Genomic DNA, 23,510 nt, shown 5'->3' on the forward strand with positions numbered 1-23,510 from the left:
ATCACTTTTTTTTTTTTTAACATAATAAACAAATACGCCATTTTTAATATACATTTTTATATACGTATTTTTTTTATTCTTTAATTTGTAACATATATCCTCGAATGGAAGTCAGCATTTTCTCACCAGGTTTAGTTAAAGGGTTAACAGATAAAATATATGACAGAAGGAAAGCGGCTGCTTTAGAAATTGAAAGGTAGCAACATTTACTTTTATAATTCTGTGTATGTGTGTGTGTGTGTGTGTGGATGGGAAGGAAGAAGGAAGGAAAAAAAAACATTAACTGAATCTTATTATTCTTTTATTAGACTTGTACGAGAAAATGAAGATTCTAAAGAAAGAATTACACAAATTGTAGATGCACTTGTTCAAGAATTTGTTTATTCTAATAATCCATATGCTCGTTATGGTGGTTTAATAGGCTTAGCAGCAACCTCAATTGCATTAGGATCTGTAAAAGAAAAAAAAACAAAACAAAAATAAATCAATATATACTTATTATTCTTTATCATTAGGGGGTATCTGAATATTTGAACATGATCGTCCCACCCATTTTATCATGCTTTAGCAATCAAGACCAGAAAGTAAGATACTATGCCTGTGAAAGTATGTACAATATTGCCAAAGTAGCTAAAGGTGAAGTTTTAAGATATTTCAATAGTATTTTTGATGCCTTATGCAAGGTAAGTTTTTTTTTTTCTTTATACACCATTTTCAATAAGAGCTTTTTACTCATTTTTTTTTTGTCGTGGGGGAGGGGAGAATAGTTGTCTGCTGATTCTGAAATTAGTGTAAAGAATGGAGCAGAGCTACTTGATCGACTTATAAAAGATATTGTTTCAGAACTATCAACAACTTACGTCTCACCTTATAATGAACCTTTGAATACAGTAGAAGCTGGTGGTGAAGAACTGGATACGCCTTCTTCATTACCACGTAACACTGCCTTTTCATTACCTCGCTTTATTCCCCTTCTTAGTCAACGTATCTATGTACGTAATTCAAATGCTCGTCAATTCTTGGTATCTTGGATGTGTGTCTTGGATTCGATTCCTGATCTTGAATTAATATCCTTTTTACCAGAGTTCTTGGATGGATTAATTCGTTGTCTGAACGATGTGAGCGAAGATGTCAGGGTTGCAACAAGCGGATTACTACAGGAGTTTTTAAATGAAATTAAGGAAGCAGCAGCAGCTCGCGAATTACAACTTCAACAGCAAGAAGAAAGGAAACGAAAAATGAAACAGGAAGAAGGGAGAGTCAAGGTAAAAGAAATGAAGGAAGAAGGGAATGATAAAGATGGAGAAGAAAAGGAAAGAAAGGAGCGAAAGGAAGAAGGAGATGAAGAGTTCAAGACAGAACGACAAGATGAAAAAGAAGAAGATGCTCTAATTGATTCAGAGAATGATGGTCATGGGAAGGGAACATATGTGCCTGGCCAGGGTGTGATTGTTCAATATGGCAAGATTGTAGAAATATTAGTGCCTCATTTATCATCATCTGAAGAAGATATTCAAAGAACAGCTTTATTATGGATTAATGAGTTTATAGAAATTACTAAAGATGTTATCATTCAATACACTCCTGAGATTATTAAAGCTGTCTTACCTTCACTTGCACACACTGTCACTGGTATTCGCAATATTGCATTAGAAACAAATCAGAATTTGCAAAAATTAGTATTAGAGACACCTATTCATGTCCCTGAGCCTATAACGAGTAAAAGTGATCCATCAGGAGGTACCCAAATTTTACAACAACAACAACAACAACAACAACAAAAGAAGAAATCATTGATGTTTAGTCGGGTTGATAATGACCGTGATCCATTTGATTATCAAACTACTGTGGCTAATTTACGTCTTCAATTTTTGAATCAACATGAAGAAACTCGCATAGCCAGTCTGGATTGGCTCTTAATGTTACATAAAAAAGCGCCTAACAAAATTTTAGCGTCTGATGATGGAACATTCCCTGCACTTTTAAAAACATTGTCAGATTCATCAGAAGAAGTAGTGCGTAAGGATTTACAGTTACTAGCACAGATATCCTTCTATTCAGATCATAGTTACTTTCGTAGTTTTATCATGTCTCTTCTATCGTTGTTTAGCACAGACCGTCGTCTGTTGGAGACCCGAGGTAGTTTGATTATTCGTCAACTGTGTATGAGCCTTGATCCAGAGCGTATCTATTGTACAATCGCTGATATCTTGGAGCAAGATGAGGATCTCGAATTTGCAAGTACTATGGTTCAAAATTTAAATATTATTTTGATTACTGCTTCTGAATTAACTGACTTACGCAAGAGGCTTCGAAATTTGGATTCAAGAGAGAATCAACGTTTGTTTAATACTCTATATCGATCCTGGTGTCATAATGCTGTTTCCACCTTTTCTTTATGTCTATTGTCTCAAGTTTATGAACATGCTGCTAATATGCTTCAAATCTTGTAACATTGCTTAATCGCTCATGATCAATATTATTGTAGATGTTAACTTTTTTTTTTTTTTTTTTTTTTCAGTGCCGAATTAGACATTACTGTCAATATGCTTATACAGATTGATAAGCTTGTACAATTACTAGAATCACCAGTATTTACATGTAATGTATTTTTTTAAAGTGAGGTTATGTATTATATACATACATATAAATATACATGTATATATATTGAACTAAAGAAAAAAAAACAAATTATATATTTGTAGATCTTCGCCTTCAATTACTGGAGCCCGAAAAATACCCATATTTATTTAAATGCTTGTATGGAATATTGATGTTACTTCCTCAGTCCTCTGCTTTTTCAACCTTACGAAATCGATTGAATAGTGTTTCATCACTTGGATTTCTTCATGTTTTACCTAAAAGGTATAAAAGACTAAATGAAGACTCTTTTGTATTTTCTTTACTCACTTTTGTTTAGCCCCGTCACTTCTACCATATCCACTGATAAAAAGCAACTTAAAACAACTACATTTAATAGTAAAAATACAGAAGAAATCAATACGATTAAATATCAAGACCTTTTAACACATTTTAAAAATGTTCAGTCGAGGCATGAAACACAAAGAAGAGAATGTAAGTATATGAATCTATATTATTATTATTATTATTATTATTTTTAAAGAAAAAAAAACAATCTATTCATATATCTTTTATTAGTTTTACAAACTGCATCACGTACAGCAACAACACAGACACCAAGTCCTAATACAGGAGCTCAAGCCCGTTCAAGAAGATCTAGGATTATTTACAATGATGGTAATAATTATGCATTATCTAGTAATAATCAACAACCTTCCTCATTGACAGTTCATCATAATAAAGGAGCAGGACTCGCATTAAGTAATACATCTTCAGGACATCATTTATCAGTAGGAACAGGAGGGATTCGAAATGGTATAGCCAATCTTAGTTTTATGACCTCAACTGCTGGATCCAACCATGATACATCTATGACACACACTAACAATGAACATTTAAACACTACAAACCCAACTAATAATAACAACAACACTAATAATACGCGTATGATAGGAACAACAAGAAGAAATAGAAGAGTATGAACGCACATAATATATATGTCTATAAATATAAATAGTTATGTGTATATTGAAGTAATATTACAACTCCCTTTATTTAAGCACTTTTTAAATACATTTTTTAGATTTCATTTTTTTTTTTAAAAAAAAAATTTAATTAAGCCATAATTTTTAGAGAAGGAAAATGTGAAAGATAAGAGCGAAATAGTTGTAGATATTGTATTATAAGTTAAAAAAGAAAAAAAAAGGGAGAAAAAGGAAGGAGAGAGAGAGAGAAAGAGAGGGTATAACACAGAGGATATCTATTTTTGACTTGTGCAGTCTTTTTTTTTTTATTTTTTTTTGGTCAAGATAGTTTCATCTTGAAGTCTTGGTTTCATCGTTGAATTTATTTGATTTAAAATAGAGTTGTAATAAAGCTGATGATGTTGATTTAATAATAGTGCACGAAGTTGGTATTCAAGCTCCCTATGAGCGAAGTTAGTTATGGATAAATAACGTATACAGATATTTATTGAATGTCTTTATGGAATACAAAAAAAAAAAAAAAAAAAAAAAAAAAAAAAAAAAAAAAAACTTACGTCGCTTTTAATTGCCATTGATTTCTTTCTCGTAAAGTCATGTCTAATTTCTTCTTTAATTGCATATCAGGGGATGGATGAGAAGGTCGACTAGGTTGCTGATGATCGGTTGTGTAGATATCAGCAATTTCATCCAATTCCCTATTGAATTTCTGTAGAGACAGTATATGCGGGGTTAAAGTTTATAAATATGAATATGTATACATGTATATTTTATAACTTACATCACATACAGAGCCTAGTTCAGAAACATAGTCATCCAAGTCTGCTTTTAATACTTCAATCTCTTCTTCTTTCTATATATATATATATATATATGTATGTATGTGTATATGTATTTTTCTTTTAAAAAAAGGGAGTGTTTCTATATAACTGATTTTTTTTTTTTTTAAGAAAAAAGTACCTTTTGTACAAGCTCTGTCAACACGAGTATAGTTTTGTTCTTCTCTTCTAATTTCAAATATAAATCAGATTCAAAAGGTTTTTTATTATCTGCTGCTGTATCAGATCCAATATAAGTTGATACATTATGCTGATAATCATCAAGTGAAGACGACACAGTAGTAATTGGAATGGTCAAGTCAGATAAGGATGGACGATTGATGAAGGATGGGAGGGAATGATGATCTAAAATCTTTATAATCATATTTAGAATAAATAGTATATGTTCATATAGAAATACAAAAAAAAAAAAAAAAAAAAAAAAAAAGGGGGAGGGAGAGAGAAATAACTTACTTTATTACGAGATAAAGGAGAAAGTCGTTGATGATTAAAAGTTGAAATAGTAGAAGTACTTTGCTGACTATGAATGGTTGAAAACTCACTTCCAGGTCCAATCATAGCAGGTGTAGGCTCACGTAGACTAGAACTTTGATTATCGTCATCTTCTTCCAACATTGATTTGTTATTGTTATTCATGAAAGAAAGATTGATTAATTCTTCTGATCCTCTTTTATCTGCAGCAGACTTGATTATATGTAAGACTATTTAACAAACTATATGCAAATAGATAATAACATTGCTTAGCATACCTGTAATTCATAAGAAGCAGTTCGTGTTGGATGAAAACTTGGCTAAGAGTAATCCAAAAGAAATGTATACAAGTGAGTTATTTATGTAATATGATATAATATAATGAAGGTGTACTAACTTTACATTCAAACCTCTTTGTTCTTGATTATTTGTTAAAAGAGAAGCATTTGCTAGACGATAAAACGTGGATTGATATTGTGATGATACAAGTGGTGATGGTGATAAGGATAAAGAGCGTCTATTAGTGCTTTGTTTTTCAAGTGAATTTAATGGTGATATCAGTTTGTTAATAGACTCTTCACTATATTGAGATTTGATAGAGAGATTGCTACTATTTATGGATGATAGACACGAACGATATATGGATGAATTATGATTATCCAAATCATTTGAATTAGATTCATTATTTACTGCTGCTGATGTTACCCTAGTTGTTATTGGTTTTCTCGCTGTAGTTGTTCGTGAACGTCGATTTATGAATATATTATTAGAAGGCTTTACATGTTGACGTCGTTGTTGATGTATTCCTAGAGCAGAGAATAACCTAAAAGTAGATATGCTCTTTTTACGTATAATTTCATGCTTTACAAATGAAAATCGACTATTTGTTGGTCGTTGATAGGCATTCATTTTTACTAGTTGAGATTCTCTTGATAAATCACGATTACAAGCTAATACTAATGTGTGTAATAAATAAAGCTTTACATATGAGGTAAGAAAACAAAAAAAAAATTTTTTTTTGTAAAACTTACAATTTCCAAATAACTGATCTTGTGCTTCATTTATTTGTTTAACTTGAATTAGAGTCATCTTGGATAACTTTTGATTCTCATTGTTGCCCATGATAGCAGCCCATTTGCTACGAATAGCAAATTCGTAATTATCTTCTTTTTCATGAGGCACAATGAAAGCTACTATGTTTGGAGTGATAAAACAATTACTTAAAATTGTTTCTATTTGTTTTACCATGTTATTCTCTACAAAAACTAAAATAGTATCATTCTTATATATGTAAATATATTAAGAGAAGAAAGGAGAAGAAGGATAGTATTTATAACATAGGTTGTCTTTTCTTTTCTATTTTAAAATTTTACCTTATTTTCAATCTTGGAGTATTTTAATGTAGAATAAATGTTTGTATAAAAATGATGATTATTCCATTGACAGTAACAGGTTTTGATCAATTCATCTAACAAATAAAATAGGTTTAAGTGTCTTCTTCTTCTTCTCCTCCTCCTCCTCCTCCTTCTTCTTCTTTTATTTTTACCACTTTGCTTCTTTTCATTCTTTAATTTTCCATACTGATAAATGAAAAAGGACTTTGTTTTATCGATTGTTTGAAAATATTCTCGATTTATCAAATTACCACCAGAGTGAGTTAATGAAAAATAATGTCCTTGTAGTTCATCTTGGAAATAAGCCTCTAAAGATCTTTGGGTGGCTTGATCAGTATTGTCAATTGAAGTATTTCTTGAAGTATTATTATACATTAAAACAAACGATTTTAGATTATCTAAAAAGGAGAAAAAAAAAAAGAAAGAAAGTTTTATTAAATAATCACAAACTGACCCATCTCATTAACGCGTTTATTATACCTGACTCTAGTCCTCCTTCACGTATATCAATATCGTCTAAACTCGTCCATCCTATAAACTTTAATTTACCCGAGTTTGCCTTTTTTCGAATGATAAAGTCAGTTTTCTCAGAGCCTTCATATATCCGTTGATCTAATCCACAAGCATCTAAGCCATCCACATCATACGAGGGCCTCCTAACGATCATTAATTTATCTGAAAACAAAAATAAAGTAACAGGTTGAGTTGGTTTTAATGTAATTGGATCCATTTCTGCTATATCAAGATAACTTATAAATCGACGTTGAAAGCTAATTAAGGACTCCTTTTATATATATATATATAAAAGTATGTATATATTCATTCATTCATAATAGATGAGTATGTAAGTATGTGTTATGTACAGAAGAAGACTTACTGGGCAATAGAGAATAGCCTGTAATAATTGACGAAATATTTTCATAAGCTGCGTATGCACTTCTTCCGTCATATTGGCTATTTCTTCTGCTTTTAAAAGTGAGCCATAAAGACCTGGTAAATCTTTATGATCGTCTGTTGTATGCTTTATAATCTCTGTTATATACATATATAATGTATATATAGACATATATAATATATATGTGTGTATATATATGTGTATGTGTGTGTGTGTATGTACGTGTATGTATGTTACGAATAAAGTATATCTAGGTTTATTGTTTTATATTTACCTTTAAAGTACATTGTATATCTTCCAACTCTCTGAATAGGTAGTGCCAAATAGTCGTATACAGTTTGATTTCCATTATTTTTATTAGTATTTACTTTCTAAAGTATATATATATATATGTGTGTGTTGTATGTTAGAAAAGAACAAGTAGATCTATTTTGTTTATTTACCTCTAAAAAATGAACATAATGAGGATTCTTCATTTGCTTTTCATTAATGATTTGAGCATTATGTACGCCTAATAAGAATTTATTATAACAAGAGAATTTACGCAACTAATTATTATATATGATATTAGAATATACGCACATATGTATTCATTTATGATTATACTTACATGTGATAAACACAAGTCACCAAAATTATCTGTATCTGGATTATATCGAACTAAATCTTGATAAAAATCGTTTGTCACTTGAACTAATTCACCAATATTCATAAATATATTTGCACATTCATATTGTCCAATAATTGCACGATGTCTATCTTTTGATCTTTGTCGAAGTGGTTCAACGATTAACTATTTTATAACCAAAAAAGAAGAAAGAAAAAGTTAATGAAAAAAAAAACCGTTTATTATAATATACGTTACAGTAACAAATGTCCTTAAACTGTTCAAGTAATTTGCTTCAGTATTGATAAATTCATTTAAAAGATATTTTCTTCTTTCATTATTCTATTGATAAAATATTAGCTTACAATTTGTCAAATTGAATTTCAATATTCTATATATACTTGAACAAATTCTCTTTTCTTTGAAATAGAAGGTGTTATATTATAATATGAATTAGAAGAAGATATAATACGTTGAAATTGCTTATATAATTCTGATTTTTCTCCTTTTTTTTTAAAAAAAAAAAAAAAAAAGAAAAAAAGAAAATAAAATAAATATATAACATGGTTAGATAAATTTATTATTTTGTACCTGAATCATGAATTAATACATCATAGTAATGACACTTTTAAGAAAAGATAGTTAGCTTCTTTATTTACAATTTCCCTTATTTGTTACCAGCGGCTCTAAAGTGAATGTCTCTGTATAATTTGATGATAATTGATTGCTATTAAAATTATATAAGTGTCGAGAATAATTATAACCCAAATTATCAAGGCAAATCCCAAGTTGTTGCATAATTAAAGATTAAAAAAAAAAGGGGTTGAATTTATTTTATTTATTTATGTATTTATTTTATATTGCCTTGTCTGTGTGTTTGTGTAAATAAATAAAAGGAAAAAAAAAAAAAAAAAAAAAAAAAAAAAAAAAAAAAAAAGGACTTGTACCTGTCAATGAATTACACTATAATTTCTTATAATTATTGCTCCGCCATAATTTTTTTTAAAAGATTGTAACAAAAAGTTAACATTAGTTTCTTTTTCTTTTATATGCATATTAATTCCTTTACACGTTTACAAACATGAGTCAGTTCAATTTTAAAATAGATAACTTTTACCATGTCATAAAAGAAAGAAAGAAAAAGAACACTCTCAATAAGAAAAATATCACGAACTTTATATTTCTAATAGTTACACGAACATTATACATATCGGAAGGGAGAAGGTCCTGGTCCTCCGAGATGAAGAAAGTTTAATATATTTACCACTTCAAATCCGTCAGTAACTGAAGTTTGTGAAATTAAATTATAAAAGATTAGCTACTTTTGATGAAATAAACAAGCTCAACTACTACTACTCTTCCCTTCTTAATGATATGAACTCTTTTCTTTATTCGCTCTCTCTGTAATAATGGCTTTATAGTATAGACAAAAATTTAGCGGATTAGATTAGATCATATTTACACAATATGTTTTCTATTCATTGATATACTAGTACAATATTATGCTTCATCATGATCAAATATAACACACTGGGCGTAAAAGCAAGTTTGAGAGAGGTTGGTTAAAGACTGTTCACAGTGATAATAATCGATAAGCCTCCTTAGGAGAATACATTATGAAATATATACAAATATATATATATATACATATATAAAAGGCTAATAATAAATACACTCGAAAGGGGGAAAGAAGTATAGATATAACTACATATTGTTAATAATCAAATTTATAAACATATATCAAAATGTACACATAGAATTGATATAGTCCGTAGTGAAATCCATTTGATGTAGATAAGAATATGTGTCTAAAATTGTTTATAGTAGGTCTTTTATTATAAATAAATACAATAATTATATCCATGATATGTCATTAATTATTTACATCATGTTATTCTAAATAACCCATAAAGTAATAGTGTCTATTGAGTATCACTGACAGCCAAAATAGAAAAACATTGCGAATTTCGCTCGTAAAATCTGGTTCTATTCTTACATCGAATGTAACTTTGATAGATGGTATATGACTCTAGCGTAGACAATGGTAGTCATATTTTATTTTATTTTTCTGATAGTTATTTCAAATAGATTTTAAAAGCCTATTTCCTAATGAGCTTAGTCTTGGTACAATTGATTCATACTTTATTAAAAGATAACCCAAATATTAATACAATTGACAGAAGATTAACTTGGAAAAGTCTTTGATATAGCGAAGACTATGTATGATTATTTCCTGGAGGGTTCTTTTTTTTCTTAGCTTATTATTAAATGAAGTTATTTTTTTTTACTCTAAACTATGTTATAAAGAAAAGTAAAAATGCGAGCTTACAAAAAATAATAATCCAGTAATTTACAAAGTTTAGGTTATAAAAAGCACAAAGCTTAATTCTTCTAAAATTAATAATTACTTGGAGCAGCTGGGAAATTAGACATAGACGGATCAAAATACTTGAATTGCAAAAGGTTAAAAGAATATCTTTGTAAATGTATCGAAATTGTTGTAATTAATGACTATCTTATGTCTTCTTCTTTGACTATAATAAGTCTACCCACTTTAAATAATTACTATCTTCGGGACTTATAAATAGTTGATACTATTTGAAATACTGACTTATCATTAATGAAAGATTTAAAATAAAAATGAACGATTCAAGTGATGGGAACGACTCTTTTTAATCTTAGGGTTTAAAGTCATAAGAAAAAAGGTAGGTCTGCGCAAGAGAATTCATATGCGAAAAAAAAAAATCAGCATAGTAACAAACGTGATATCTAGATATTTTCAACACAAATATAAGTGGTTACTTTTTTTTTATGAACAGAATTATATCGATTGTTGCAAATTAGTCAATCATCAATTCAGGTTGACATAATTAATGACGATAGATTGAAGATTGACAAGAATGATTGATACAAAGTTAAAAAAGAAAGGTACAAATTCATGGACCACATAGAATTATTATTATTTTAAAATTCATTATTTTATATATAGAACTTAGTTACAATAAAATGAAATAATAAAGAGTAAAAATTTATTTGAAACCTATGATTTTATTGCGACAAAAGAAATGAGCTAATTTAGTTGGACAAAAATTTTTTTTTTTTTTGACCAATCTTTTCCGAAGAATAAGAAGTAAAGCTGCTTTGAAATAATAAAGAAAGATAAAATTTTGAAAAGGAGAAGTTATTCGAAGAAATACTTTTATTTATTTATTTATTTATTTTTTTTTTTTTTTTCATTTTTTTTTTTTTTTTTTTTTTTTTTTTTTAAATTATTATTATTTTCTCTCTTTTTCTTTTTCTCTTTATTTTTATTTATTTATTTATTTTTTTTTTTTTACTTAAATAACTAATTCCTTTATACATCATTATTTTTATTTTATCTTTTTAAGAGTTATCTTTGTTTACAATCAAGTCATGCGTGAACCTAATTTTAGTTCCCCAGCACAAAATAAAGCAGCTGTAGTTGTTACTTCTACCTTATATGACAGAAGAGCTTTAGATTGTACAGCAACTTTACCATTAGTGAATTCTTTAACTCATCTAGCTTACATGACATCAACTTCACCACGCATTCGTGAAATATTAGCAGCAGATGGAGGATTAGAAAGATTAATAAAGATATTAGCTACTTGCCAACATACAGATAAGCATTCTTTATGGAAATGGTCATTAGCATTTCAATGTGTTGTTAACATTGGTGTTCGTGGTACAGAAGCTATTCGGTCTCGTGTGGTTGAAGCAGGTGCTGTCCATGTTATTCTCGCCATTCTCGAAAATTTTATAAATGCACTTGACCAAACAAAAATAGAAAAGGACCAAGAAAGAAAGCAACATCTCTATAGTCACACTCCAACAACCGCTTTAAGCTTACCAACTATGCCATCTGAAAATAAACAATCTTTGAATACTTTTAACTCTCTTTCACAGCATCATCCTCAGCCTCAAGTTAATCATCATAACATGTTATTTGTCATCCCTAAACGTCGTACATTCTTAAAGCGTATTCGAAAACCAAAACCAAAACCATATACCGCATCATTATCTACTATTCCACTTTTAAATAATTTATCTAATGACGCAATACTTCATCGTGAAGAAGATATTCTTTTATCTTTACAATTGCTTGCTTATCTTTCTAAATACCCTTCTATTCGTCAAGCCTTTCATAATAATCATCGTCATAATGTCTTTTCTGTTGTTGAAAAATTTACTCATCGTCTTCATCCCGCTGCTATTATTTATTGGGCTGGTGTTATCATGAGGAATGCTTGCAGAAAAGATGAAGCAAGAGGTGGTGTAAGACAATGTGCAAACATGCAATGTGGTAAATGGGAGAGATTCCCACGTGAATTTGCTAAATGTCGTCGATGGTAATATTTGCTTTCCTTTTTTTTTTTATAATTTACAAAAAAAATATACATATTAACTTATTTTATATAAATATATACACTATATATATAATTTAGTCGAAAAGCAAAATATTGTTCTAAATCATGTCAATCTAAAGCTTGGGCAGATGGTCATCGATGGTGGTGTGTAGAAAGACCTCATAGTTCACATCCACCTAATGCGACATCATCTACTACTCAGGCAGCAGCAGCAGCAGTTGTTGCAGCAGCTCCACCACCTCCACCCCCTGCTGAACAAGTTGTTCATCTTGAAGACAATGTTACTTCTGATGTTATGGCTATACCCATTGCAGAACATAATAATGGACAACAAGATAATAATAATGTAACAGAAGATACAAATGCAGTTACTACTACTACTACAAACACTCTTAGACAATCATCTCTACCTAATAATACAACAGCTTCTCCTACTACAACTACATCAAATCATATGACATCTATATTAGCTAGTCGTCCGCCACGTGAAGGAGATCTACTATTTTATCACCATTCTCAACGAAGGAATTCTCGCTCTGCACGTAGTTTTGCTTCTGGAAGTTCAACTGAAGTAGAAGCAGATACTTCAGATAATTCACACGAACGTCCAAGAGATTTAATGGATGTAGATTAACTTAAAAAAGACGTAAGAGAAGGGTTAATTTTGAAGCGGAAAAAAAAAAAGAGAATTTATTTTTTTTCTTTTTTAACAATATAATAAATGATGATATATTCTATAATTATGTATTGGCAGTAATAATATTCATTCTGAATGAATTATTGGTTCCTTCCTCTAAGTTTATTTTATTTTGTGGGCTGTGATTTTATATGACTACGATTAAACAGTTTTTATTTTTACTATTTTTTATAAATTAACCTATGAGCACATAATATCTTTGTTATATTAGATTGCCTAGGTCAGTTCAAATTATGTGAAAAAAAAGTATCTAAAAACCCTCTTACGGGGACAAGAGGTAAAAAAAAGGTGAAGGGAAGGAAGAAGAAGAGAAGGTGATAAAGAAAGGGGGGAAATATTGCTAACAAGTTTAAAGGGACAACCAGTTGAGTCATTTCCTGCCTGGGTCAAGAAGTGGAGGGAGACATAGTTTATCGTGTATTAAGTGATCCATTACCTGTAGAATGGTACACATCGCTGGCCAGCGATAGAGCCAGGCAGTAACATCCCGAGAATTTCGATACTTACGCTGAGGGAGATGATTTAAAAGAAAGGTAAAAAAGGGGATCTGCAATTGATCGTGGCAAGAATAAACATGTGTGCATGTACAAGCATTCAGTGGCGTATGACCGACTAAAAGTGTACTTAAGGATGATATGGGCAGGCTTTAGGTATTCCTCCGGGTAACCAACCAAGACGCCATCAAATAGTTCGACTATGCTCACTGTGTGTCGTGAGTAACCAGAGTATCGGATCAATAATCGAATTTTGGGGGGGGGGTAACAAGCGGAAAGCAAAACAGAACGTGCCCCGTCACGTAGCTGATGAAAACTCTCTTCAAGAAATTCTTGACAATGTTTCCAAAAGGAGTGTTGGCGACACAGAGTCTCCAGCATGGTGTTTGAATGAGTTTATACCATTGAATGTTAAAGGTGGAGGCTTGAAGCTCGGGAAGTAATTTAGCGAGCAAGGTATTATCCGGTAAATCAATAGCACAGAAAACGAATTGGGCTTGAAGAATGGACACCCTAACCTTCATCGATGATTGGTTTACCATATGAAGCATCACATTTACTGATGATCGACTAGAGTCACCAAATATCCGTCTTATGCATATGCTTTGACAAGATCCCAGTTGTTGGATATCCTTTGCACTAAGTAGACTAATAGCTAGACCATATTCGAGTTGTGGTCGGACTATCTGCGTGTAGAAGCGAGTAGCGAGTAAACGATCAAATCCCTTGAGGTTAACCCCAATAGATGCCATTTGGTTCATTGTTTGTAGGGCTTTGTTAGTATTATTTTGTACGAGTTGCGCTATATCTAAGAATCCTCCTATCTTTGATGGGGATACCTAGATAAGAAAAACATTTTTTTTGGGTTGGAATGGGGTCACGATATAAAGTGTACGGTTGCTGATGATCAGAAGGATCAAGGATTACACGTTTACCAGGATTCTAGCGGTAGCCTAATAAATTACTGTTTTCTTCACATAACAATAATAAAGAGCGTCACTTTTCAGGTGCCGTGATGAGGACAACATTGTCAGCATATAACAAGCAATTAAGCGATTGTACAAATTGAAGTGGTTGATCACATATATTTGTTGAAATTGGTAATAGACATAGAATATCAGGAAGCTTGTTTATGTATATTAAGTACAAAAAATGGAGAAAGAACTGAGCCTTAAAGAACATCAGTTTTCAGGGATTCTAGGATTACAGTATTCACACTTCAAATTCGGACAATGTTCGATTTTTTTTTTTGGACGATAGCAACGGCAACGCTGCAACGTTAACCAAGCATGACTCTTGAGCTACAATCTCCGAATTGTCTGTAAATGGATTCGCAAAAAAAGTTAGTGAACAAGATCAATCATCATTTAGTTACCCACTATTTTAGGGTCTACAATAGTAGCAGTCGACAAGACCTCATTGATTTTCTTTTGCTATGTCATCACAGTCAGCTTATAATACGATCTTTATCTGCTTTTTGAAAGTTTGTAATTTGAAATGCTAGATTTTGATGTGGAAGTTTTTATAAATAGATGCATGATTTTGTAGGATTATTTCATATCTTGCCATTAAATCTGATAATTTTGAATCCTCTAAATATCTGGACCATTGCTTTTCAATCGCCGCTTTCAGTCTTCCACCCTCACGAATTAAATTCTTTCCATCCTAACTATTTTCAAGTAGAGCAGGCCAACTTCACTTCTTTTCTATCATTAGCTAAATTTCGATAACGACGAGATAATCGCTAAAGATATTGAAATTTGAGGAAAAAGAGTAGAGAAGGAGGGTAGCTCTGTAAGTAGTGTGCGTACTATACATTTATATTCCCTATTGACATAGCGTACCGTCTTTAAATAAAATACCTCTGACTACTCATATTGCTACAATGATTTTTTTTTTCTTTTTCAAACGATCTTATTACATGCGTTGTGATGGTTAGAAAAATTACTTTACTTAAGGAATAGAGAGGCTCGTATTTCAATAGATGAGTAAAGTATGATGATTAGCATCAGACATGTTTAGATGCATAATGTAAATAGTGTCCATGTTATTTAACCTTATACAATAAATATTAGAAGATGGAAGGAGGAAAGACAAATGAGAATGGTCAATTAAAGCAATTCCATTTTATAGCTTTTTTTACAGATTATTAAAAAAAAAAAAAAAAAAGAACTATATACAAAATCATTTTTCTTCTTCTTCTTTTATAATGCTCTTGATAATTATTTACGTGTTCTTAATGTACGGTAGCTTGGGTTTTGTTCTAAAAATTTAGCTCGAAGTGTCTTGAAACGACCCCAACAACATCCACGAGAACGATGAGGTAAATATCTAGAGGATATCATAGCCCAAGACAAACCTTGTAAATAACCTTTTTCTAATAAATAATCTTCTGAAGTAGTCCATGGTGTACGTCTTTGATGTTTCTTCTTTTTTGAGATAAATAAATTAGAGTCTAGAGTCTCTAATAATGAAGGTGAACTAGAAGACCAATAGGTGACTTGTCTTTCGTATTCTTTTTCAAAATTTGAAGAATTATCACAAAGTAAATATTTGATGTCCATATGCTATAAAAAAATAAAAATAAAAATAAAGAAAAGAAATAAGAATGATAAAAGACTGGATTTTATTATCATTATTTAGACTTCTTATTGTTCTATATATATATATATAAATGTATATATACATATAAATATATAAATATATATGTATATATATTTATATCAATGCTCCTTTTCTTTCATTTAAGGGTTCTATATATAATAAATAACAGTTTATTTTTGACAGCTGTATACTACAATAAATAAAAGGAGAAATTATAACATAAAAAGGAGAGAAACACACAAAAAAAAGATAAATCAATTTATATGTCTATTACGATAGAATAAAGGAGGGAATATATGATGTATATAATGTATAAAAGATAAAGGATGTACGTTAAATATTCTATATAAATTACAGAGATTTTTGTTATATATCTATGTAAGCGACCGAGCGAGTAAGTAGGCGCGTGGGTGAGTCTGTATGTATATTTGTATGTATGTGATATGTATATTGATTACAGTATAATAATAATAATAAAAAGGAGTGTTATATATCTTTAAATATAACTTGATGTTTTCTTTCTAAAATAAAATAAAGTAATATCATAGTTTAGTATCTACAATAATATACATACGTACATACATATATAATATAAATATTTGCATAAATAAATATATGTATGTCTGTATGTCTGTATGTATGTATGTATGTATGTATGTATGTATTAGATGTAATAATTATCATGGTTAATATCTTTAATATAATTTTTTTTGATATAATTGAGTACTGCATATATGAATATATACAAGATTAAACTATATTTGTCAAGATATGTATAACAATCTAACAAAAAAAAAAAAAAAAAAGGATTAATATTCATAAGGGGAAAGGAAATAATTATTAATTGCCGAAGAAACTCTTATTATGGAGAGTTAAATTAAAAAAAAAAGGGGGAGTTAAGCATTGTCAATAAATTGTATCTAATAGACAACATTGATTTTAGTCATATTAAATCATGTATATTCTAAAGCTTAAGAGTTAAGAAAGAGTCATTTTACTTGGAAGGAAGTTTATTGTATTTTGTTTTTCTTCAACGCGTAAAATATACATTATTCACCAGATAACATTGGGAATAAATTTAAGATAAACCCATTTTAGAAGTTTGCAGCACATTCAAATTATATAAGAATTTGTGTCAAATGTACAAAATATTAAGAAATTATTTGCACTTATTCCTCCTTGAGTAAATCTAGTAAAGTAAATAAAATACTGAAAACTAATCCATTATTAGATGTAAGGTAATCAAATGTTTTTAAGTAGAAAGCCAAGACAAGTCAGAAGTAAGGATGAAACTATGAAATTATGACTTTGCAGCAATATTAAACTTTTGGTCTATATTGATAAGCTTGAGGGAAATGGGTAAGCGCCCAAATCGTTGTAGCAGAAAGTAATCCCAACAAAATCAACAGCAATAGCAATATTAATAAAATAAAATAAAAACTCCCTCTTTCTAGTAGGTTACCATTTGTATTTTCATGAGTAAGTGTTTAGACTAAAATAATAATAATAAAAAAAGACGCTAACATTATCTGTTTATATTTTAATGTTTCCCTCCCCCTTAATTATGTTCGATACCAATAATACTGGCTATTCTTTCTTGTACTTGGGAATTCGTTTTTTATATGATGTCTCTTATTGAATCAATTTTTATCTTCTTTATATCAGCTTTTGTCGTATTATTTTACTTTTGTGTGATCCCAATCATTTCTCAATAAAATTTAGAATTGAAAAGTATCATTCATCCCAATCATAGGCTCACTCGGTCTCTCGATACTGTCTGTTTAAATATGCATCGTCAATTACAAATGCCAAACATCGTGACTAATCATTTTACCTATGCTACTCAGTTACCTTCCTAGCAAACATAGAAAAGCCACGTGTTGCGTGAGGCGACTCTTCCGCCCCTGCATGGATTATTTACTAGCCGATGCTATATCGCATATACTTTGAATTTAATTACCTTCACCATGGTAAGTTATCTCCTGAAAAACCTCTTTCTTTCTTGGTACTGACTTGATCAAATGGTTACGTGGTAATTAATTTAGTATTTGAAAATATCATTCTCTACTCCTCTTCCCTTCTTAAACTTTTTTCCCCCTTTTTCATTATCATTTTTTTTTTATATCCTTATTTTTTCCCTTTTTTTGATCTGACTTTGTCACTACAATACTATTTCATTTATGTGTTCAAGAATGAGCCTTAAAATTTTATTCAATAATAAAAAAAATTGTAGAATTGATGATTGCAGTCCTTTTTTTTTTTTTTTTTCTATCGGACACGAAAAAAAAAAAAAAATTAAATTTGTTAATTTGACCTTTCTCTGATTTTGACTTGTCTCCTTCTTTTCCCCTTTTTTTTTTTTTTTTTTTTTTTTCATTAAATTGCCAATAATTGATGTTAAATATTAAATGTATTCACCCCAAAGAACAAGTATTTTAAAAAGCCCTGCACGACAGTCTCCAATAAAAAGAAAAAGTCCTAGTGAAAGTCCAATCAACAATAGATATTATACTTCTAACACTTCACCTTGGCGATCATCACCAACAAAACGCAATGAAGATCCTTCAATGTCTCTTGAACACTATTTAGCTATGAAACAGTCAAGAAAAAGAATGAAACCAGCTGATGATTCACCTACAAGGCCATTGAATGGTATCAGAGGCAACTCGAACAACACTACACTGCCTTCTGTATATAATAATAGAAGATCAACTATACTCATAAATAATAGAAAGAGACCTAATCAAATAACTGCGAATCGAGCCAAACCTAATCTTGGAATGACTAGTAGTCCAGTTACATTACCAAAGAAAGATGTTCGATCTTGTATAACCATTTGTAATCAGGCAGGAGGACAAGATTTAAAGATTCGTGTATGTGTTAGAAAACGACCATTAAATAAACATGAGATTAACATGAATGAGCAAGATATTGCACCATTAACAAATACTAGAACTATTGAAATCCATGCGCCAAAGTATATATCTTATAGATGTATATACATTATAATATATTGTTATATAGACTTATTGTTTATTTATTTTAAAGACAAAAAGTAGATCTTACAAAGTATATTGAACAACATTCTTTTACATTTGATGACGTTTTTGATTGTAATACCTCAAATAGAACTGTAAGATAGATACACACATATTTATATTTTTGCAGCTATTTTTTTTCTTTTGCATGCATATTGTGATACTAATTACATATTGAAAAAAAAAATAGATTTATCAACAAACAACTCGCCCTTTAGTAGAACATATGTTTAAAGGTGGAAAAGCAACTTGTTTTGCATAGTAAGGAATTATTATCTATCAATAGTATAGTGCGAGTTAAAAAAAATCATATACATAATTATTATTTTATAGTGGACAAACAGGTTCTGGAAAGACATTTACTATGCTTAATCCTAAACATGGTCTTTACTTTCAAGCTATTACAGATATTTTTAAACTTCTCAATAATCCACATTACAGCCATCTTCAAGCCTGGGTAGGCTACTATGAAATATACCAGGGACAACTATTTGACTTGCTTAATAGTCGGAAAAAGCTAGTTCCACGAGAGGATGGCAAGGGCAATATTATCATTTCAGGTTTAAAAGAATATCATATCCATTCATCCTCTGTCATGAAACAAGTTTTTGATTTTGGTAATCGAGAGCGTACAACATCAAAGACAGAAACAAATGAAGCGTCATCCAGATCGCATGCCATTTTACAAATTTTACTTAAACAAACTTCGAACCATGCTGTCTATGGTAAATTAAATTTTATTGATCTTGCAGGTAGTGAAAGAGGTACAGATCGTGGTAGTAATTCAGATACAAAGACGCGTATGGAAGGAGCAGAGATCAATCGTAGTTTATTGGCCTTAAAAGAATGTATTCGTGCCTTAGATCAAGATAAACGGCATGCGCCCTTTAGAGGAAGTAAATTGACAATGGTATTAAGAGATTCCTTTATAGGCAATTCAAAGACATGTATGATTGCTACTATATCACCTAATCATTCAAATAGTGATCATACATTGAATACATTAAGATATGCTGACAGGTATGTTAGTTATATATGTATATATATATATGTGTGTGTGTGTGTGTACTGAATTAGTAATCATATTACTTTATATTTATAGAGTAAAAGAATTAAAAGGCGAATCTGATCCAAGGTTATTAAATACTACTACTACTACTACTAACAATGTACTTGAAGAATCATCCTTATTTCAAAAGGAACAAGATGATCCAATGCTATTAGAACCAGAAATTACAATTTCTACTACTATAACAAATGATAACACAAGCCAGTCTACACCCACCGTTCATATACCCATCCATCATCTACAGCCGCCACCAAAGCTCACAAAAAGGCATATTAATAATTTTATTCATTCCCACAAAATTCAGGTAGAAGCATTTGAAGCTTATATTAGAAGTTCAAATGAATTGATAGCTCAATTTGAAAGAGATTTTGAATATCTAACAAGACGAGATGACGAACGATCAAAACAACTTTTGAAAGAAAAATTCGAAAACTATCAACAAGAGTTATCCTATAAGGGATCTCATGTAGATTATTTTCTTCAAAATTTGAAAAGTAAGGTGAAAGCTGAACTTGTAGATGATGATGAAGAAGATCATTAATATATAAATAAATAAAGCTAAAGCTAAAGCTAAAAAAAAAATGATTTCTATTCTTTATAATATTTTAATTAAAATGACGTTATATTATATTGTCGCTTGTGATGATACTTGTTCTGTAGTCTTTGCTGTTGTGGTAGCATTTAGGTTTATATTGAGCTTCTTTTTGTAAGGATTTCGAAGTTCCTTCACAAGATCTTGGGGGAATGGAGGTTGAAAAGGATTGTGCTGGTAAGTGACAGTCAATACATCCTCAGGTGCCGTTGTAAATTGTTCATCAACACTTTGATCATCATATTTTCTCTGTGGTTTAGGGATCTCGATATCTGTTCCTTTCACAAATCGACTCCAACGTGAAATAATACGACCATCTTCTAAGGTCCTTGTCACTTTACGACGTTCAATACGTGTAGGTGTTCTAAGAGCAAATAAAAGAGGAGGAGAAGAAAAAAAAAAGATGAATACATAAGAATATTGAAATGTAATGTACTTTACTGTGTATTAGGATGAAGTAACATAACGTTGGAGTAATGAATAGGTAATTCTATTCTCATTATGCCTTCAGGCGCAGCAGGTTGCATAGGAACATGTTTCTTGGCCTAAACAAATAAATAAGGTTAATTTTTATTTTATTTTATTTTATTTTATTTTATTTTATTTTATTTTTGTATCATACTAATTTTTTCCTTCAACAATGACTGTATTTGTTTTACGATTTACTGATTTAATCTCACCAATGGTATCTTTATCTTTACCAGCAATAATAGCAACCTAAAAAAAAAGAAGAAGAAAAAGAATTGAGCATGTATTAATTCAAACATGTCAGAAACTGAACTTAATAATCTGATTTACTTTATCACCAGTAACAATGTTCCATTGTTTAATTCTATCTTTAGGATTAACCCATTTTATTTTAGGGACTACTCGCGAAGAAATGTTACCACGATGCATTTTGTTATTGTTGTGTGTGTGTGTGTTTTTTAGCGTTAATAAAAGGAAAAAGACACTGTTTGATACCAGGGCGGAGAGTGGGAAGGGGGTTTTGTTTTTTTATTACCCCTCACTGATAATAGTGACTCTTTTTTTCTACAGGCTATTTAAGCAATATTAAGACAAAAAAAACTCTTTCTTAAAAATCAAAATAACCTATTACATAGAACATCCAAAAAGCTCTTTATCTCTAATGATTTATGCTGTTATTATTCCAATACAACGTCTTTTCTGTAAACAGAATTCAAAGGAAATCATAGAATATTGAAGTATATCTTATACTATCATCTGTTGTCATATTTCAACTACTTTAGTTATTTTAGCTTGACTTGTTTTATTTTTTCCCAACTTTATTGTTGATGAAGGCGACTATTTATCGAGAAAATCTGATTAAAGTGTAATTAATGTTACCCCTTAAATAATAGAGCAGAGTTTTATTCATTGTAGAATAATTAATATAAAGTGACAGCCAATACAGAAGAAAGCATTTATTGTCTAAAAAGTAAGGAAAATAATTACAAGACAAAAAAAAAAAGGTAATAGTAGGTGTACTAGATTCTGCTTATTTGGATTGTAAAATAAGGTAACCTAATATCTGTTAATAAACTCTCTGACCATGCTTTTATAAAGCATTAAGAATTACAGTAAATTATATATCTTTTACATACAAAAGAACGTTGAACTAAAAGTTGGGTGGAAAATAGTTAAAGACTCTCTTAAGATACGGTAGTTTGGAATCATGCAAAGATATCAATGGTTAAAGCATTATTTTTTCTTTAACCGTATGTAGACCCTTCTATAAGTTGTAAACTCTGCGATTATTATTTTATTTATTTTTCATGACTGTAAGAATTTTATTTAAAACATTAAAAAATGACCAATGAGCACAAATCATTTATATATGCTGTTTTGCCCTGGTCAGATCGCTATGGAAAAAAAAAGAAAAGAAAACCCCTTTTGGGATAAAAGGGGAAACGTTGAAGTGTATGTATAAGTGATGATAATTAACTATCAGAAAATCGTTGTTGTATTGAAAGATGATGATGATCAGAAGGTTCAGGGATTTGGGAGTGAGCTAGGTAGTGCATCTCAAGCAGAATTGTACATATAAAAGGCCAGCGTATGAGCCAGACATCAATTGATTTTCTCACTTTCTTAGTAAGGAGTTTTGATGGTAATAGATTCAAGAGATGAAGGGTCTACATGCAGTATTAGCACTTTAAATTCGGATAACTGAAAAATATTTTCGGACTGGTTCAAAAAGGCTTTCAGGCCAATGAGAAAAAGTATTCAGACAACTGTAAAAAATGAATTCAAACAATATTAAAAGCATTCAGACCCTTAAGATACTAAACTATACATAGTTTTTTACCAAGGCATGTATCTAATCCCACTATTCATGTTGAGTATACCGACACACGGCATTTTGAACCAAAATTACAATATTGTATGCACTTGTACCTTTTTATCTATTTTTATGTTCAGCTTATTGGATCGAACGGAATAACTGGTGTCATAATTCTGATTTATTCTTAAAAATGTTGTTAATTACTTTTTTACCTCTTTATTATACAATTTTTTTTTGATATAAAAGTAAACTCTTTAAAAGCAATAACGGTCAAAACCTCTGTTTCTAGACTTCAGTGGAAGCCGGAATATATACCAAGGCTTAGACGCCTCGTGTCAACTACTAATACAATTGTCATTCACACTTTTGCGTTGATGAAGTTCATTTTTACTAGTGAATTGCAGAAAGATGAATCTTTTAACCTTCAAAAATATGCTCAAAAGGATTTTTACATGCAGGTGTTTACGGTACTCGTACAACAAAGCAGATCCATTTCTCCAAAGAGCTCGAAAACAAAAGAGTTTAGAGAATTGTCTGTAAAATATGTGGAAGAGTACTGCAAGTTAAGTAGTTAC

The 23,510-nt window shown here is 30.2% G+C and overlaps 8 protein-coding genes across 8 annotated transcripts; 3 read left to right on the forward strand and 5 right to left on the reverse strand.

The window, feature by feature from the left end:
- Positions 1-9: 9 nt before the first annotated feature.
- Positions 10-3,712, forward strand: BX663DRAFT_522126 (vacuolar protein 14 C-terminal Fig4p binding-domain-containing protein). Its single transcript, XM_051529334.1, has 8 exons — positions 10-196; positions 309-453; positions 516-683; positions 768-2,449; positions 2,522-2,601; positions 2,706-2,865; positions 2,921-3,075; positions 3,160-3,712. The coding sequence occupies exons 1-8, from the start codon at positions 105-107 to the stop codon at positions 3,561-3,563; spliced, it is 2,886 nt and encodes a 961-aa protein (XP_051379284.1). The 5' UTR covers positions 10-104; the 3' UTR covers positions 3,564-3,712.
- Positions 3,671-5,298, reverse strand: BX663DRAFT_522127 (uncharacterized protein). Its single transcript, XM_051529335.1, has 7 exons — positions 5,271-5,298; positions 5,152-5,193; positions 4,856-5,086; positions 4,524-4,754; positions 4,345-4,416; positions 4,121-4,272; positions 3,671-4,007 (listed from the first exon to the last, which is right to left on the reverse strand). Exons 3-7 carry the CDS (start codon positions 5,036-5,038, stop codon positions 3,872-3,874), a joined length of 774 nt encoding a protein of 257 aa, XP_051379285.1. The 5' UTR covers positions 5,039-5,086; positions 5,152-5,193; positions 5,271-5,298; the 3' UTR covers positions 3,671-3,871.
- BX663DRAFT_218689 (uncharacterized protein) lies at positions 4,635-6,408 on the reverse strand. The gene is made up of 5 exons (XM_051521784.1): positions 5,905-6,408; positions 5,271-5,829; positions 5,152-5,193; positions 4,856-5,086; positions 4,635-4,754 (listed from the first exon to the last, which is right to left on the reverse strand). Exons 1-4 carry the CDS (start codon positions 6,119-6,121, stop codon positions 5,053-5,055), a joined length of 852 nt encoding a protein of 283 aa, XP_051379286.1. The 5' UTR covers positions 6,122-6,408; the 3' UTR covers positions 4,635-4,754; positions 4,856-5,052.
- Positions 6,409-7,344: 936 nt separating this feature from the next.
- Positions 7,345-8,616, reverse strand: BX663DRAFT_522131 (uncharacterized protein). The gene is made up of 7 exons (XM_051529336.1): positions 8,448-8,616; positions 8,361-8,394; positions 8,171-8,274; positions 8,028-8,111; positions 7,773-7,955; positions 7,606-7,673; positions 7,345-7,533 (listed from the first exon to the last, which is right to left on the reverse strand). Exons 1-6 carry the CDS (start codon positions 8,565-8,567, stop codon positions 7,635-7,637), a joined length of 564 nt encoding a protein of 187 aa, XP_051379287.1. The 5' UTR covers positions 8,568-8,616; the 3' UTR covers positions 7,345-7,533; positions 7,606-7,634.
- Positions 8,617-11,183: 2,567 nt separating this feature from the next.
- BX663DRAFT_441607 (uncharacterized protein) lies at positions 11,184-12,791 on the forward strand (the record flags this gene model as incomplete). Its single annotated transcript, XM_051523468.1, has 2 exons — positions 11,184-12,139; positions 12,236-12,791. 2 exons carry the CDS (start codon positions 11,184-11,186, stop codon positions 12,789-12,791), a joined length of 1,512 nt encoding a protein of 503 aa, XP_051379288.1.
- Positions 12,792-15,526: 2,735 nt separating this feature from the next.
- On the reverse strand, positions 15,527-17,002 carry BX663DRAFT_545853 (uncharacterized protein; the record flags this gene model as incomplete). Its single annotated transcript, XM_051530944.1, has 3 exons — positions 15,527-15,915; positions 16,460-16,473; positions 16,951-17,002. The coding sequence occupies 3 exons, from the start codon at positions 17,000-17,002 to the stop codon at positions 15,571-15,573; spliced, it is 411 nt and encodes a 136-aa protein (XP_051379289.1). The 3' UTR covers positions 15,527-15,570.
- Positions 17,003-18,318: 1,316 nt separating this feature from the next.
- BX663DRAFT_545854 (P-loop containing nucleoside triphosphate hydrolase protein) lies at positions 18,319-20,631 on the forward strand. Its single transcript, XM_051530945.1, has 5 exons — positions 18,319-18,929; positions 19,001-19,085; positions 19,181-19,251; positions 19,324-20,010; positions 20,093-20,631. The coding sequence occupies exons 1-5, from the start codon at positions 18,361-18,363 to the stop codon at positions 20,598-20,600; spliced, it is 1,920 nt and encodes a 639-aa protein (XP_051379290.1). The 5' UTR covers positions 18,319-18,360; the 3' UTR covers positions 20,601-20,631.
- Positions 20,632-20,647: 16 nt separating this feature from the next.
- Positions 20,648-21,616, reverse strand: BX663DRAFT_522145 (translation protein SH3-like domain-containing protein). The gene is given in 5 exon segments (XM_051529337.1): positions 20,648-21,015; positions 21,093-21,196; positions 21,216-21,223; positions 21,281-21,368; positions 21,450-21,616. 5 exon segments carry the CDS (start codon positions 21,546-21,548, stop codon positions 20,685-20,687), a joined length of 630 nt encoding a protein of 209 aa, XP_051379291.1. The 5' UTR covers positions 21,549-21,616; the 3' UTR covers positions 20,648-20,684.
- Positions 21,617-23,510: the final 1,894 nt, after the last annotated feature.

The sequence above is a fragment of the Cokeromyces recurvatus genome (genome assembly GCF_025118155.1).
Source record: "Cokeromyces recurvatus strain NRRL 2243 chromosome Unknown BX663scaffold_32, whole genome shotgun sequence".
Taxonomy (NCBI): domain Eukaryota; kingdom Fungi; phylum Mucoromycota; class Mucoromycetes; order Mucorales; family Mucoraceae; genus Cokeromyces; species Cokeromyces recurvatus.